Genomic DNA, 18,014 nt, shown 5'->3' with positions numbered 1-18,014 from the left:
CACCTTTGGTCTAATGCAGACACATTGGGTTCTCCGGGAGGTCTTCCTGTCTGTCTGATAGAGGGAGAGCATTCTCTCATCTGATCAATAGTTCGACAATTTTGAATCGAACAAGATTTTGAAGCAGTCAGAATTTTTTTTTAAAAAAAACAACGATCAAATGCCCCTATAAATCATAAATTTATTCTTTTGATGGCTTAATAAATTGATTAATTAGAGGGATGTTTTGAGATAATAAAAAAAAATTAAAATATATGGTTTTGATTCGAAACCAAAATCATATGGAATCGATTTAATTCAGCGGAGCTCATGAGAAAACCTTTGGAGGATCACCAAAAACTAGGAGGCAGCCATCGATAATTAGCCAAGCCCAAGCCAATAAGAAAACCCACCCACCGCGTCGACTATACATTGCGACTTAAGTGACACTTCATAAAGGTCCGATATGTCTTCCTCAATATAATCAAAATATCAAATGTGTATTTTGATGATGTACAATCGTCAAATGTATATTTTTATGACTTGAAGTCCGAAGGTCGAATGTGTATTTCAACAACACCCAGTTGAAAGGTCAAATATGTATTTTGATGACACAGTCAAAAATCCCGACTCATATCTTAGCAACACAAAGCTCAAATATGCATTTCGATGATATGCAGCTGAAAGTCCAATCGTGCATTTCAAAAACATACAATCGAAAGGTCAAATGTGTATTCCGACGATACGACCAAAAAAAGCCGAACGTAGATAACACGACTCCATGGCTTAGATGTAAAATATCTCCCTATCAATATTTATATTATCGCTAAGGTGGCTTCTTGACTCAATAACGAAACACTCAAATGAACCAAGAGAAGAGAGAGGGGGGAGGGAGGATTCTAGTGATAGGTGGAAAATGATGTGATAGACACTTTAACATCATATGACAGCACATGACTGATACATCAATCTCCCGAGGCCATGTCAACCACATGCATCAAATAGGTGACAAATTGTCTCAACACCACATGGTGATGTGTGCCCAACATGCTAACTTCTCAAGCCTAACGATAATCACATGTGGTCGAGGCTACATGTCTCTAACCTAGATTGAGCTAGTTAAGGGATGCATTAGATCCAACAATATAACACTATTACCTTAATTCACTTCAAGAATATCACACGGTTCCTCACAATTGTTAGTGATATTAGATATAACAATCCTCAAAGTCACTTGTAAAAAGGATCTCCTAAGTGCATTTCAAACACATTGATAATTTTTCATAATAAAACTATCCGACTCGAACGTGTCCAAACTCAAAACTAATTTGATTGTTGGAGGGGTATTTACCGAGAATACCCTCTCGACTTAATTTTTGTAAGTCTGGCTCTGCCAGTGTGTTACACTGACACGACAAGGACCTCAATTTTATATATATATATATATATATATATATATATATATATATATATATATATATATATATATATATATATATTTTGGTACTTGGATAGGTTAAGTTCATAGTTAAATTCATCAGTTGAAATCAAACGTATTTACCAATCGGGTCAATCGGACCGATGTATTTAGATCTCAAGCTCGTCAATCTCGTGTTGGGTCAAGGATCGATACCACCCTATTTGTGCAGCGGCGGATCACGGTTCCTCATCCACACGGTATCGGCTAACGAACGGGAAACAGGCCCAGAGCTAACGCGAGATGGCGTCGACGGTGGCTGGGTCTGCCGCCGCCGTTCCGATCCGGGGAACGGTCTCCGCCACCGGCTCCATCGGTCGCCGCGCCCTCCTGCGTCCTGCGGGGAGCCGCAGCCTCCGCTTCGCCCTCTCCAAACGGGTCGACGTCGAGCTCTACCGCCCTGGTGCGTGCTTCCGCCCCTCTTCTTCTTTTTCTTCCAAAATCCTTTCTTTTCTTCCTTTTACTTTCCCTGTTTCTGCTCTGATTCCAATTGGTGCTTTGCGGATCTGAATTCATTGTTCTTGGTGTTCATTTAAATCTATTATATTCCTAAAAGGGGATAAAAGGAAGAAATATATGCGCCAAAATTAACATGATATCAACGAAATTTGATTTTTATGTTGTTGAATTGTTTGTTAGTCAAATTGATCGTTAAGGCTTATTGTTTAGTTAATGTTAGATATTTCACAAATAAAGACAAAAAAAAAGAAATGGTTTGGCATGGGAGGTTTTGATGGAGCGTTTGAAGTGGATTATTTGACTTTTATTTTTAATTAGCAAAAACATTATAAATTTTTTTTTTTTGACTAAATTCCCTACACTTTGTTGGAATGTTCAGGTGACTAAATTAGGATTGTAATAGACCAGTGAACGCCACAGAAGGCTCTAACTCTGTCCATCCTAATATAGATGTGGGACTAAACAGGGATCAATAAATATCAGATATTTGGGAAAACCATACTGGTGACCAATTTTGATTATGGTATACAAATGTTATAAGTACTGAATCTTGTGACCATTTTTTTTTTCTTTTGTTTAGAGTGGATGTAAATATAGATATAAACCGAATGAGTGATGTGTCTTGACTGTAATTGGGGATAGGGTAGACACTGATATGATTAATGCATTGATCAGATAAGTTTGCAAAAATGCATAATTAAACCACCAATCCAAACTTGTCCATTATATTTATGGGAAGACCATAAAGCAAGTGTGAGATGAAAAAAAAAAGGGAATAACCAATCAATAATCTTTTCTTCCTTTTATTAAATGATTTTTTATTTTTACATTCAAATATGTATGGATATTTGAATATACGGATCCAGCTAGAACTTAATCTGAATCCATATTCAAAAGTTCAGAGAAACAAATTTCTGATATGATTATGGATATACGAGGATATACATTTTGGCCATGATGTCCGGTTTGCCTCATCTTTGTAAAAGTATAACAATGGACATTATCTGATTCACTCTTGTCATTACTCAATGATGTAATTTTTGGCCATCTGACTGAGATAAGTAAAAGTTGGTGATGATTTATGACTGTTTATGGAAGGTAAGCAGAGTAAAAGGGAAGTTATGCTGGATCTTAGAGACCATAGATCATGCGATAAGACTTGATAATATTGGAACTCATATGAAGTTTTGGAATGTCACACGTGAATAACCTCAAAATTGTTGTTTTGTTGCCTCCAACCCAATTGCTTGTCTTTCTTTTCATCGAGTTTATTGATCTGTACTCCTTGTGCCACATGTCCATGCTATGGCACATCATTGCATAATCATGTTTCCATGGCCAAATATGTTGAAGTTTTGGCAAAGCCCCTTTGTTTGGTAGAATCTCCTTGTCATTTGTTTAAATTAATAGTTATGATTCCATGTGCACTGTCCCTGTGTTCTTAATGGGCATTTATATTTATTGTCTCTGTCATGCATCCTATTTTATTTATCATTTTATTTTCTACAGTGAAATTAATTGTGGTTTCATTTCTGCTACATAGGCAGTGAAGTATGCTAACTCAATGGTGTCTTTTCATTGTTTAGCTGTATAACCATTATGGATCTTGACAAAGAATCTAAGTTTAATCATACCAGATGACTTAAGATGGTGAAGGAAGCAATTTTATCCACAATTTTCTATTGCCTGTGTGTGTTCGTTTTCCAATAGCGTGATAGTTAGCAATTTCTTTCTCCTCGTCTGGTTTTGAGCTACAAGGAAATTTTGATAACTACGTTAGATTCTGTAGTTTTAAATAGTTCAGTAGAACTTACTGCCATTCATGTCACTGGCTGTGATTCTTTCACAAGGTGACAGAATGAAAACAAGGAATTTAATAACAATGTGGCAGAACTCTCCAAATGCAGTAGGAAAAATGTGGAGATAATGGTTGCTTCTTTACAATAGCTGTTTTCACGGGGTGAAAGAATGAAAACGAGGAATTTTCTGAATGACAATAAGGCTGAACTCTCCAAATACAGTAGGATATATGTGGAGATTATGGATGTTATTGTAGTTTCTTCTGCTGTATCATTTTGGTTTCCTATCTGCCATCTTCATTGCTAAAAGAACAACTTTCAGTTTGCTTAGTTATGTTAAGTCGTGGCTGAATGTTCACTAGGAAGATTGGAGTGCCTGTAGCTTGGTTCAAGTGAATATATATTCATCTTATTTTACGTGGCTCTCTGCATTTTTTTACTACTAGTGTCAAACATAGTAATGGATGGAAGTTTGAGTTTATTCTATGTAGCCAAACAATCACCACAGAACTACAGTGCAGCAAACTCCATCCTTGACTATAGCTAGATAAATCCGTGATATACATCCATGTCATGTTTGCTTCAAGTTTCATGTTTGTTTTCATGTCTTGACATGTTGGTGTCAAGTCCTGAATTGAAGCCTCAGAAAATTCTTTATTCTCAACTTTCATATATTTGCATATGCATGACTTTCTGGAACTCGATCAGTCTTGTTCAAATGAGCTCCTGGACCAAGATTTTGCACTCTGTTATTTGACATAGTAATTAATTTAAGATTTAGCGGAACATCAGCCAAAAAGATATAAAATCTTTTTCAGCATAAAGAGACTCTTTATCTTCTGCAGTGCTTCATCCTCAGAGCTCGCTGCGGAGGTTGACCAGGGTAATAAGTGGAGAGGCAGAGGGAAACCCAAGCACTGAGGATACTATGTTGGATGAGCAAACACTGCAACAGGATCTAGAGGTTGCCATTAAAGACGAGGACTATGCTCGTGCTGCTCAGATCAGAGATCGTCTTCGTATTCTCCACGAGGACAGCAAGGCTTCTGTTCTCTCCGCTAATGCCCGATTCTACCATGCTTTCAAGAATGGAGATCTTGCTGCTATGCACTCAATTTGGGCTAAAGGGGAGCATGTGTATGTTATACATCCTGGTGCAGGCACTATATCTGGCTATGAGATGGTCATGGGAAGCTGGGAAATCGTGTGCAATGCTGATTATGAGTTCCCTCTCCAAATCGATCTGAAGAATGTTGAGGTCCATGTGAGAGGCAATGTTGGGTATGTATCTTGCATGGAGGTGGTCAAGACAAAAGGCAGCAGTTGGGGTAAACAAGTAGCAACAAACGTGTTTGAGAGGATCAATGGACAATGGTTTATATGCATTCACCACGCATCACATATCGATGAATGAAGCAGCTAAATTGAAATGAAGCATTATGAATAGATTTCTTTCAGATCGAGCATACCATATGGAGCATTCAGTTTTCCTCCTCTGGTCGACGTAGATTTAATTTCAATACGATTTTTTGAGGAAACTTTAAAGAGCTAGCTGATTATGATTGCTTTCAGTCTCACTCTGAGATCATAATTAGTTGCACTGTAGCCTTTATGAGAACATTCATCATAAGTGTAATGATAATGTAATCTGGAGTTCAGATATTGTGCCGAAGAGATCAAATTTATGACTAGTTGAAATGTTCATTTTATAGCCAACTGAAAATATTTGCACATCCCTCCAGGATATTTGTTGAATATTTGTTAATTCTTCTCACGCTATACACACCAAAGCTTTACATTCTGAATCAATACTGGCTAAAGTCCACTTGCAACAGCAAGCAGTCGAGGAGTAACTGAGCTGACAAATTTCGGATTCTCGAGGCTTGTGCATGATATTGTAAATCTTAAATCAGTATTCTAAGCACCCAGACACTTTACATAATAACCAAAATTCATATTTCCATACAAAATCTTACGAAGCAAAGTGTCTAGATATCTTCAGGTTTTTTTTTTGTACCGACAAGTTTCGACTTGATATCTATTAACTCTCTGACAACATTCTGCATAGAAGGCCTCCTACTTGCCTCCTTTGCTGTGCATCTCATGGCCAGAAAAAGCACCTTGTGCACTTCTTCTAACTCCCAAGTTCCCATAACTTGATTCATGAGATCTTGATCCACAACTGGTCCAATTTCACCATTCCCATCCAATGTTGAAGTCACCCAATTCACTATGTCCATGTTTTCGGGAAATGAAGGATCCAAGGCCTTTTTTCTGGTAAGAAGCTCTAGTAGAACTACTCCATAGCTATATACATCTGACTCCTTGCTCTTTCTGGTTGTGTATGCAGTCTCTGTTACAAGGCATAGCAGCTTAACATCATAATGCAATTCTATGAAAGAGGATTTTAATCGAACATCTATACTGGAGAAAATAATAGTCGTATTCACAAGATGAAATGATATCATGGAAGGAGTAAGCAAAGCTTACAATCACCAACCCTACTAAAATAGCTTAGGTATTAAGCAAAAGAAGAAAACCATACCTGGAGAAATATAACCAACGGTGCCCATAATAGCAGTTGACTGAGATGATGAAGAATTTTCATCAAGAAGCTTAGCAATTCCGAAATCCGAGATATGTGGCTCCATATCAGTGTCCAACAATATGTTTTTAGGTTTAATATCACGATGAATAATAGCTGGACTACAGTCATCATGAAGATAAACCAGCCCCTGGGCAATTCCAAGAGCTATCTTATACCGCACCTTCCACTCCAAGACTGGTGCAGGGTTGAGCTCATGCAGAACATCATGGAGGCTGCCATTTTCCATGTACTCGTACAATATTAACCCATAATCTTTTTTCAACCAAAATTTCTCCAATTTCACTAGATTTCGGTGCCTGATTTTTCCGATTGTTTGAATTTCTCTTATCATGCTTGTGTTTGATGCCTTCTGGCCTACAAAAACAAGCTTCTTTATAGCATATAATTTCCCTGTGTTGAGCACTGCCTTGTAGACTATCCCATGAGCTCCTCTCCCTATTTCATGTCTCTTGTCTAAGTTCTCAGTGGCTTCAATCACTTGGTTCAGAAGAAAAGAGGAACCTTCATGTAAGGATGGACCTTCATCCTCCAATCTTCTTGTACACTTAAGAAGTATAAATCCCAAAAGAAGAATGACCGATGCACACACCAAGGATGAACCAAGAACTATAATTACAATCGCAATCTTGCCTAAGCCTTTTGAATTATTTGATGCTGCACATGGCTTCAATATAGAAGTAACATTCGTGCAAGTTGAATCAGCTGCCTGACAAGAGATGCATAATTCAGGATTGCCCATAAATGAGCTTGGTGAAAGTTCCAAAAGCTTAAGCCAATTATTTGGCACTGGACCAGCGAGATTGTTATATGAAACATCGACATAAGTTAGCGAACGGAGATCACTCAAAGGCATCAGACTTCCTGTCAGGTTGTTGAGAGATATATCCAAGCTGTGTAGCATTTTCAGATTCCCTAATTCTCCTGGAATCTGTCCTGTAAGTCCATTGTCACTGAGATTCAAAGCTATCTCCAAGATTTGCAATGAACCCAATGATGAAGGAATACCACCTCCCAACTTGTTTCCTCCAAGCTGCAGTTCAAACAATCCACTAAATTCTGACAGGAAATTTGGAATACCACCACTAAATTGATTACCTTGCAGTATCAACCGGGAGAGGTGTGTTAAGTTTGTTAGGCTTGATGGAATCATGCCATTTAAAGAGTTGAACCCCAAGTCCAGCAAATATAACTTACTACATTGTGAAATCTGTGGAGATAGTGGACCATACAAATTGTTGTTAGACAGATTCAGGACATGTAGGTTCAATAGATTTCCTATTTCTTGAGGTATCGGCCCATCAAGCTTGTTCTTTGACAGGTTTATCATGGTGAGATTCATACAATTTGCTAAACTTGCTGGAATATGTCCATTCAATCTGTTCAAACTTAAATCCATGTATGACAAACTTGATATCACTATGAATTCTGGGATCGGACCGCTAAGTCTGTTATCACGAAGGATCAACCTTCGCAAACTTGAACAGTTCCCAATTCCCGGAGGCATTGTCCCATTAAGCAGATTAGAACCCAAATTCAACACTACTAACTGATTTCCGAAACAGATATTTGGTGGGAAGCCACCAACAAAGCCACTATTTGTAAAGTCAATTTGCACTAGGCTACTGTTGATTCCCAAACACTGAGGTATGACTCCAGTGAACTGATTATTGTAAAGAGAAATGTTCCTCAATCTATTTAACTCACAGATCTCAGAAGGTAGCTCTCCAGAGATATTGTTATTGTAAATAAGAATTGATGTGAGATTTGGAATTTTCCAGATGTCCATCGGTACCTCTCCAATCAGATTATTATCGAAAAGATAAAGCTTTTTCAGATTTCTCAGATTACCCAATTGACTTGGAATAACTCCTTTTAGCTGGTTCGAGTACAGCTCCAATTCAATCAAAGATGTGCATTGCCCAATCTCAGAAGGAATAAGCCCCGACAAAGAATTAGCAGATAGGTAAAGCTTCTCAACCTTTGTCAAAGAGCCAAGCGCAGATGGTATTTTCCCAGACAAGCTATTGTTAACAGCATCAAAAATGCTCAAATTGCTACAGTTACCAATTGCTGCTGGAATTTCACCTTCAAATTGGTTATATGTCAATATTAATTCCTCCAGCTTGCAACTGTTGTAACCAAAAGGGATTCTTCCTACAAAATTATTTATGTTAACATCCACATATCTAAGTCCTCTGATGTCACTTAGAGTCCTCGGAAGAGGTCCACTCAACTGGTTATCAAACAGATAGAGCTCCTCTAACTTGCTAAAGTTCCCAACCGAATCAGGCAAAGGGCCTGACAAATGATTTTGGCTAAGCCACAGAGACTTAATCCTGCTCATATTTCTACCGATAGAAGGGATCGAGCCAGTGAGATTGTTATCATTAAGGAAGATTGTCTGAAGATTCAGACCCCAAAACAATTGATTTGGTATATTTCCACTCAGAAAATTTTCGAAAAGTGACAAGTAGGACAACTTGTTGAGGTTCTGGAGGGTTTCTGGTATCTCATCCGAAAGTAAGTTGACTGCGAGGTCCAAGTGCTCAAGAAGGCTGCAATTGCCTAATTCCGATGGGATAATTCCAGAAAGCTTGTTGATGCCGAGATCAAGTTTCCTCAGGCGACTCAGCAACCCAATTTCTTTCCCCAGTGAACCAGAAATTCCACTCTCAGGAAGCTCAACCGAGACCACAAATCCACTCCTGTCGCAACGGATTCCCACCCATTTGCAGGGATTTGGGTCTGAAGAATTCCAAGTGGTGTTAACCGATGAGGGCAATATTAAGCTCTTGCAAAGGGTCATCAGGGTCTCTCCATCATCGTTCAAAGCATTGTATAGTGGAAAGAAAGCCAAGACCAACACAAAATGCCAATGATGAGACCCCATCACCCCTAGAGAGGTGGAAAAAGTAATCTAGTGAGTGTTTTTGTCGATTCCTAATATCCTGTTACCTCAATAAGACAAAAAAAAGTTAATCCAAGCAAATAAACACGTACCTAAGAAGAATTATGGTGTTGAGGGAGACCTGATCCGCGCACAAGGGAAAACACCTACACCATGCTGAGAGCAAAAGAAGATCAAAGGATCCAAGAAATCAGAGAATGCTATTACTGCTGTACAAAAGAACCAACTCAGACCTCCGAATGACCACTAAAATTTACCAGAAGTAACGAAATAGAACGGCAACTTAGCAAGACATGGAGATCTAAGCAATACAAAAGCCTCCCACTCTCAGAAGCTACAGAAAACAGAGGAAACCCAAGGAGAGAGCATACCACACCTCATCCAATCGAGACTCCTCGTAATTCCGACCCTTTGTTCTTTATCAGCTTAGGATGAAACGTCGTCACGCGGGACACCAGCTTCCCACTGCCTTTACTGGGAAAAGTTTTACTCGTTCATTTGTATGCCCCTGCTCTTCTAAGTATGGTGGGCAAAGGCAGCGTTCACACTGCGCTGACCAAAAAGCAGTGAGTTTAGCTGTGCCGTCAAACCCACAGCGCTCCGGTTGGAGGAGCATAAATGCTCACGGCTCGACACGAAGCTGCACGCGCTGCTGCGCACTCAGCGGCAGGGTCCACCGCCGGCAACAACTTGAAGCGCGTGCAGCGGGACAAAGAAGTCGCAGTCACATGGTGCGAATGAACCTAATGGTTATATGCATTGGATCAAACAGGTTATGGGCAAGTAGCAGTGCCAGGTTGTTACACTTGAGTGAAGAAATTATTATCGAAGAAGATTTAGCGTCGCGTGGTGATACTCGTAATACTTGTGTGCACTTGCAGCGTTTGACCTTGGGGAAAGGCAGGAAACCGATGGGGCACGTCAATTCCCACCATGTGCCGTCCCATGGCGGCCAGGCGATGTCAAATGGCATGTTGCGGCGTAGAACGAGCACGGGCACGAGGCGTGGACCTCTCACACCGAAAGCTCCCCCGTCTCGACCGAGTCAGAGAACAGCGCTTGGCCTCATAAGAACTTCCAGGACATCATTACTGGCGTCAGAATCAACTCGCTAATGTCTGCTATGACCAACGTGGATATTCGTCAGGCGAGGAGAACCCTGCACGCTCGTGTACAAGAAATAACAGGTCTCCCGAGGTGGACCTATTTCCTTTTGATTGGTAAATCAAATGACGACGAAGTTGGATACTAAGGAATAACTCGAACGATGGTCTTACCTTCTGCTTGCCCTCGTCATTGGAGAACTACCAAGGCCGTGTTCCATGCATCGCTTCATCTGACGGCATCTGCTATCAGACGCACACACGACAAGGGGGAGAAATGTATTCTATGTTCCGGTCTAAATCTTTGATCGAGTCGACTGCAATCACCAACTGACAAAATTAGTTGTTCTACGCCTTTAGTCAACTGAAAAATCTAAGGAATGTAGCAGGCCAACTGCTTCAGCATGAGGCGAAACAAGTAACAGTCGGAATGTCAACAATATCATCATGAGATTCACCTAGAAATCACTAAAACATTAAACCTTCATGAGTGCATCATAACGGAGAAAGATTACCTGAGATTGAGGAAAGCCTACAATAATTACAATTACAATAGTAAGGAATAAACACATGAAGTGAACAACGCATGAAAGTAATGTTGTTCAGGAAAACGCAAAGCAACACTAAAAGTCATAATCTGAAATTAAATCTACCACAAAAAGTGAGTGAGCAGAGTAAACAACCAGAAGAAAGAGAGAACTAAAACTTTGGAAATAAAGTTTAATTACAGTGAAAAAAATGATAAATGCAAAGAGCTAAGTGAAAACATCATTGTACAATAAGAGAACTATAATATGTCTCATTATGTAATATTATCTAGCAGATCCTGCAAACAGAAAAACTGTAAAGATTGTATAGGACAAAAATATTATTATTTCTTTTGTAATTCTTTCATTTGTCGATGTTTAATGGGGATATTTATCCAAATGAATTATGATCTATGTTAGATGACTTTTCGATGTTCATATGATAACATAATATTGAGAAACTTCATATACCATGATATTAAAAAAAAATTTCAAAGAGGGAGAAATAGTAATTTATAATTTTTGTCATTAATAAAGAGGGAGAAATAGTAACTCATGCCTAACTTTTGTTTATCTTTATTGATGATAAAGGGGGAAAAATGATGTCCGGGAGAATTATAATATCTTACTTATGATGTTTGTTTGTTAAACAACTCATATTTGATTTATGTAAATGGTTAACTTATATTTATCTTTATCTTTTAACCGACATTATATATTGATAATGATTGAAAATTAAAACTTGAAATGATTATGATTATAACTTCAAATTAAAACTTGATTATGAAGGTAAACTAGTGTAAAATGAAATCTGTACTCTCCATCATTTTCATGTATGTAGAGCTTGAGATAGTATATATTTCTTTTCTATTAAGCATAATTACCTGTCAATAAGTGCTTGTCGTAATATTTGATCGTATGATAAGCCACAGGTGTGTTGTTTCTTCACGGAGCTTGAGATTCCATTTGACACTAGTTTACCATCATAAATAGACTTGGAGAAGAGTCCTCCATGGAAGAGAGACTCACATAGTTTCTCACCATCTTTGCAAGCCAAACCCAAAACCTTTTCATGTATCGAGATCTCGAGATAGTATATATTTCTTTTCTATTAAGCATAAGTACCTGTCAAATAAGTGTTTGTCATGATCTTTGATAGCATGATAATCCACAAGTATGTTGTTTCTTCACGGAACTGTCTTTGAATTTTCTATTGCAAAAGTGAAGTACACAATAGAGTAGTTTTATAGTATTTGGTGGGCTGGTCAAACAAGTAACCTATTCAGAGATGACCATCTAACATATAGCCTCTTCTATATGCTGAATTACTTGACGAATATACTTATACTAACTCGGAAGTATAAGAATGACTTGGAACTCAAAACGAGACTTGGGATGGATCAAACTTTACTGTGGGATCACAATTTAGATAGTAGAGTAAATTTTGTGTTTAGATAAACTAACGTTCCTTGTGTTTTTTCTTGTAGATTTCTTTTCTTTCCTAACAACACATACTGCACCGAAAGGCTGTGACTATTATAGATGGATTATGAATTTTTATCCAAAAAAATTCCCAATTTATGGTGGACATGTTTGATAAACGTATACATTCATCTTAGAGAATTTTAACTATTATTCGAAACATTTGATGTTTAATGTTATCCTTTTTCTAATTGTAAAGTCTCTCATGTTTTACCCTAAGAAAATGTTATAGTGAGTCACCAAATCCTTTTGTATCTGGAGGGAGGATTAGCCTTGGGACGTTGACATTTTGGTTTGCTCGGATGCAAAAAGATATGCTCATTTAAATTTTAGTTAGTAAGATCTAACTTCCTCCTATATATAAAAAAAAAAAAACTCAATAATTTGATCATTAGAAACTGTACCAACATACCTCATTTATCTTTTCTTCTTCTCTTATGTATTATCATATTTGAAATCTTGAGTGCAACAACTATTATTATTAATAATTCACCCTCTCTTTCATTATCTCATTTATCTTTCCATATTTAAAGTACAGTCTTTTTATTTATTTACAGACAATTGAGACTAAAACTTTGACTTGGGCTAAAATAAGAACTTCTATCCGAACCAAGACTTTTTAACTAAATCTCTTATTTAATCATAAATTTTAATTTAATATTGTAACATCCTCTCATAGATTGAACTTTATGAAATAAATTATTATGAAAGGTCTTGAAACTCGATGCAATCTCCATGATGTGTAATATTTTTTTTTTATTTTTTTTTTATTTCTGAACAAAACAGTCCATAGTAGTCATTCATGCACTTGATTTTATCTATCTTGATCAAAGGTAAAACTCTAGTCTATCTCAGACAAGTCTTGCAATATATCTTAAACCAATCTTCAAATACGTAAGCAATCCAATAAAAATCATCACATAAAAAAATCTCTGGTTAAGCTCCTCCAATAGATGAATTCTTCCAAAGTATGGTAAAGTTTGAAAATGATTCTATAGTTTTTATCATGGGTAAGGGGAATGTGAAGATTCAAACTAAAAAATATTTAATCCAAACTATTTCTGATGTTTTATTTATTCCAAATTTGAAAAGAAATTTGGTCAATATAAGGCAGCTCCAAGAGAAGGGTTATGAGATCATTTTTATTAAAAGAGTTTGTTAAATTCAATATGGCTAGTGAAAGATTTGAATATTCAATTTAGAATTATCCAGAGTGCAAACTTCTATCTTGCATGGAAGAAATAAAATGCATTGATGTGGAGTATCACTTTTAACGAGATTTGACAAAGGAATATATAATTAGTCTCACCTATTGCATGGGTGATGATTAGATTGTTGATATCCTTACAAAGCCTCTCGAATTTTAACGTTTTAGACGCTAAAGAATCTGCTTAGAGTTTTCATTTTGGATTCTTTTAAACTGTAAATAATGATAAGATGATATAGGCTAGCATTATCTTAGGAGTTTGAGTTGTCATTTAAAGTTTATTTGTCTTATCTTTCATATGTAGGTTGATTCTTTTAAATCTCTTTTTGCAAGTTCATGTAAAGAGATAAATGAAATAGATGTGTTTCCTCTCAGCTTCTTTTCTTCTTTGTTCTTCACAAAAGCCAAGTCTTCTTCTCTGATATGAAGTCCTGATGAAATGCCTCACGAGTGCAAACTCCTTCTCAAAAGCAAGCCAATATTAGGTTTAATCATTAGCTTACAACTAATGTTGACTGTCATGAGAGTTACACAATCTCATGCTGAAACTTAAGCGTAACAAAAGGACATGTAATCAGATCCATTATCTAACTTTGAACTATATAGAATAGTTCATTTATTCCTGACAACAACCGATCGGTATCGTCTTGAAGCCATCTTCTTTCACTTCCCAGTTAGCGACGATTTAGAATGCGGAGATCGCATCTCACGGAGCCTTCTTTCATCAGACAGTAGTTTGGCAAGCCTGCGCATATATGTCGTTAAGAATGCAAACATGCATTTGATTCATATACTTGCAAGATGTGAGTGAGGTTTGTATGGTCACCTTATCAAAGCTTCCTCATTAGTTCCTTCTCCCTCACTCACAGGCTCAACATGACCAGTCTCCAAATTGACTCTTGAGACCGGTTTCTTCAGTAGCATTTCTCCAACCTTGACAAGGTTCTCCAGGTTCTCCTTGGTGGACGTATCTACTGATGCTAGTATTCCGCTCAAAGCATCATCCTGTTCATATCCATATAATGTTCTCAAATATAGGATTACACAAAGCAGTAACAATGTGTCTGTGTCAAGTTATGCATCATCTTAATCCAAAAGCTTAAATTATTAAATTATAAACCGAACTCCATATATTTTTAAGATTCTTTTAATCCTCTTTTTAATATTTTTCACACATGAATATTTTTAACACTATTTTAGTCATTTTCTTAATCACTTCTCACACATAATTATTTCTTAAAATCGATTATATCACAATCACAACTTAACTTTAATTACCAAGCTCATCTTGACTTTGATATTATTTTTTTTAATCATTTAGGTCAATCATTAAGTCTGAATTAAAATGGTTAGGGTTAACATAAACACTATCTCAACCCAAAAGCTTAGTCTTAAATAAATTAGTCACTCGACTCTCTCAATATTTGCTAATGTTGAACTATTCTTCTAATCTTCTTTTTAATCTAATCCTTACATATGAATATTAGGGAAAAAAAAAGGCCTCGTACCTCAATTCGGAGGTAATTTTTCCCGGAATGCAATGCTTGGAAAGCTTCAGAGATGTGGATATCCACCATGTCTGCACTTGCTTGCATGAATGCATCTACCAATGGAGTGGAACCATTACTGAGCAGCCAACCCAATACTCCCCATCTCTTTGCATGGTTGGCACTGTACCTTTCTTCCTTGGATGAGCCGGTGCCAAGTGAGATAACCAAGAAGCGGTGGTAGTCCATTGGTTTTATAGGGAAGAAATCTTGGTTTTCTTCAAAGATCTCTTTGGTTATTTCTCCCATTGCAACCAAAGCCTGGAATCAAAAGTGATTAGGTATACTTCTTTCCCAGCATTCTGCTTTAGCTTAAAAAGCAGGCCAATAATACCGGATTATTTGCTGCTAATCCTCCATCGATAAGATTAAACTCTCTTGTATTGCCTTGGGAGTCTTCAGTTTGGAAGTCGTATGCTGGAAGGTAAGTTGGAGCTGCAGAGGTGCCGATGCAGATATCGGAAAGCCGAGCATCAAGTAATGGGTTGTTCTTTACCTGCAGAGAACATTAACTACGCATACATATGTAGCTGAGAATGCATTGTTTCTCCAAACAATGGGTTTCGAACCTTGTATGATGAGAAGATGGTCGGCTGGAGCCTCTTGATATCGAAAGTTGGGATGACCACATTGGTCAATGTCTGATGCAGCCGTGTCTCCCCTAAGTTTCTCCTGATAAGCTCATGAAGATACTTCCCATCATACCTCGGTCCAATTATAGCTCGAATAACTTTCGCAGCTGTGTTAAATGGCCAGCTAAGGAAACAAACAAGGAAGTCAACTCGATCAGTTCCATCACATCAATTAACACCAAGAAGGAATCAGTAGTGACCTGGACTGTGGGAAGATCTTGGGGGAATGATTCAGGTAAAACTCTTTGATGTCCTTTGCAGCATAAAGAGGTCGGTTTTGCATGTTAGGTGCAGTCAGCATTGCAGTTACCAGACCACCGGTGCTCGTCCCCGCCATGGCATCAAAGTAATCTGCAAGTCGAGCATCTTCACCATCCAGTTTCTTCTCGTTCATATTCGAACAAGAAACAAAATGGTATGTTAGCTTAAGAAAAAGTATATGCTAATGCTGCCTAAGTTCAAACTGCATGGTTGTTAACTTATGCATCCAGTTATATCATATGTAATTCGAGAAATTTGATCTCTTGAGGTACTCTTTACAAGAAGATAATGGGATTGTGGCAATTTGTAGGGATGGAATTCAGTTCAGTGACTGTTAGGTGAGTTTGCTTGCCTGAAATCGAGTATATGAAAGAACGTATTAATTAGGATACAAATATATATATATATATATATATATATATATATATATAAAGTCTGTCGTGAGTTATCAATTGTTAGGCCTTCCATTTGCCATCAAAATTTATAGACAAAGTTTCATCTTGGGCAGAGTAATAGCAAACACCATAATAAAAGCAGATTGTTCTAAATTATAGCAATTCTTACAGCAAGAAGCTGCCGAGGTCTTCTCGGGTTCTATCTCTTTTTTATTTTATTTTCTAAAGGAAGATAAAATTGGAACGCAAGGCTCGTCAAGATTCTATCAGATTAAATTATCATGGTAAATGTGAGAGAAAGATATCACACGATAGGTGATTCATATTTCATTTTTTACTGTAGCACCCGTGTTAATTAGGTTGTAAGAAGCTAAACAAATGGTCATTGTGTTGCATCAAGACTTCCTCCATGCATGCACTTTTAGGGTGCAAGTTTTGGCAGGATAAGGAGGAACACATGAACACAGCAGCAAACACAAAAAGTACACAAGGAGAGAATCTATGGCTTTGCTTTTTTAGTTTCTACCTAAAATTAGGTTCTGCATGAGAAAGATCTAAAAGCAGAAATAAGTGAAACATAGATCACATTTCCCTGAGCACTGAGATGTACCTGAAGTTCTGATTCCAGAAAGGCTAAAATAGTTGCAGGGATAATTCCTTTGATCCCTCCACCATCAATGCTGAGAATGGTGATCAAGTTACCATATGTTGGTGCTTGGATCTGTCCGATGGACTTTGATTTCTCCATGAGTAAGAATATGAACTGCTACCTGGACAAACAAAAGGAACAACAAGACCTCAAACAATTGTTCACTGATCATACTCGGAGAAGATAAGAGGTATAAATAGAGATCACCATGAGAAGTTTGCTCCTATTGTTCTTCTTCTGACTTCCGATGAGGCGGCTCGTCAAAGTCATTAGCATTATTCAATTTTTAGGATTACATTAGCAGCACTAATGTGATGGAGAATTGTAGTTCGGAGCAAGCAACTTTCTTGAATGTTAGTTGGCTTGGGTGCGTTGAATCCTAACTGCAAATATGCATGCGTGGTGATAAGTTCTCGTCTTCTTGCATGAGTGATGCCAAAATGAAACTCCAACATATGATAAGATCTTTAGTTTCTGGAAAGGAATAAAATCTACTTTACAGCTTACTTGAGAAATTTCCAAGTGTTGGCTTATAATTTCACTTAATATGTATATGACTGAGCTCTACAATTTTCATATGCTTAATGAAGTGGTCTTTAGCAAATTAGTGCTGACAACCCTCCAAAGTTGTTTTATAAACCAGACTTATTATCTTACATATGTTTTATTAGTCAGCAGGTTTTCATCCAATGTGATATGGAGCTGCATCCCACCATTTAATTGAAGATTTAATTTTCATGGAAAGTTTTTATCAGATACTCTTGTGGAAGAAACCAGCTTTTGTCAGGAACCACATATCAACAAGTTCAATACTCTTCCTAGAAGAACCCTAATTGATAACTAGCAGTTCACAGCTTACAAGACACGGCAAGATAATATTTATAGGGCTAGATGAATTTTTATTTCATATACTAAGATCTGTACATCATATCAGCTCTCATAATGCTGTCATACCAAACAGTTATGGTATACTATTGTGCA

General features: G+C 37.4%; 3 protein-coding genes across 6 annotated transcripts; 1 reads left to right on the top strand and 2 right to left on the bottom strand.

Moving 5' to 3' along the window:
- The first annotated feature begins 1,589 nt into the window (after positions 1-1,589).
- Positions 1,590-5,447, top strand: LOC135641806 (uncharacterized). The gene is made up of 2 exons (XM_065157547.1): positions 1,590-1,859; positions 4,560-5,447. Exons 1-2 carry the CDS (start codon positions 1,700-1,702, stop codon positions 5,126-5,128), a joined length of 729 nt encoding a protein of 242 aa, XP_065013619.1. The 5' UTR covers positions 1,590-1,699; the 3' UTR covers positions 5,129-5,447.
- Positions 5,448-5,604: 157 nt separating this feature from the next.
- On the bottom strand, positions 5,605-9,809 carry LOC103970988 (receptor-like protein kinase). 4 transcript variants are annotated; one of them, XM_018820976.2, is made up of 4 exons: positions 9,602-9,809; positions 9,323-9,386; positions 6,260-9,217; positions 5,605-6,067 (listed from the first exon to the last, which is right to left on the bottom strand). In XM_018820976.2, the coding sequence occupies exons 3-4, from the start codon at positions 9,210-9,212 to the stop codon at positions 5,703-5,705; spliced, it is 3,318 nt and encodes a 1,105-aa protein (XP_018676521.2). In that variant the 5' UTR covers positions 9,213-9,217; positions 9,323-9,386; positions 9,602-9,809; the 3' UTR covers positions 5,605-5,702. The 4 variants fall into 4 exon arrangements, with proteins under 4 accessions (XP_018676521.2, XP_009383175.2, XP_018676520.2 ...); XM_009384900.3 differs by having other exon boundaries at positions 9,607-9,809; XM_018820975.2 differs by having other exon boundaries at positions 9,488-9,605.
- A 4,201-nt stretch (positions 9,810-14,010) lies between these two features.
- Positions 14,011-17,211, bottom strand: LOC135582642 (patatin-like protein 2). The gene is made up of 7 exons (XM_065155098.1): positions 16,995-17,211; positions 15,929-16,110; positions 15,666-15,852; positions 15,431-15,592; positions 15,058-15,357; positions 14,376-14,554; positions 14,011-14,294 (listed from the first exon to the last, which is right to left on the bottom strand). Exons 1-7 carry the CDS (start codon positions 17,130-17,132, stop codon positions 14,213-14,215), a joined length of 1,230 nt encoding a protein of 409 aa, XP_065011170.1. The 5' UTR covers positions 17,133-17,211; the 3' UTR covers positions 14,011-14,212.
- Between the last annotated feature and the right edge of the window lie 803 nt (positions 17,212-18,014).

This window comes from Musa acuminata, chromosome BXJ3-6 (assembly GCF_036884655.1).
Source record: "Musa acuminata AAA Group cultivar baxijiao chromosome BXJ3-6, Cavendish_Baxijiao_AAA, whole genome shotgun sequence".
Taxonomy (NCBI): domain Eukaryota; kingdom Viridiplantae; phylum Streptophyta; class Magnoliopsida; order Zingiberales; family Musaceae; genus Musa; species Musa acuminata.
The sequence above is the reverse complement of the archived record's forward strand: the minus strand, read 5'-3'. Positions and strand labels throughout refer to the sequence as shown.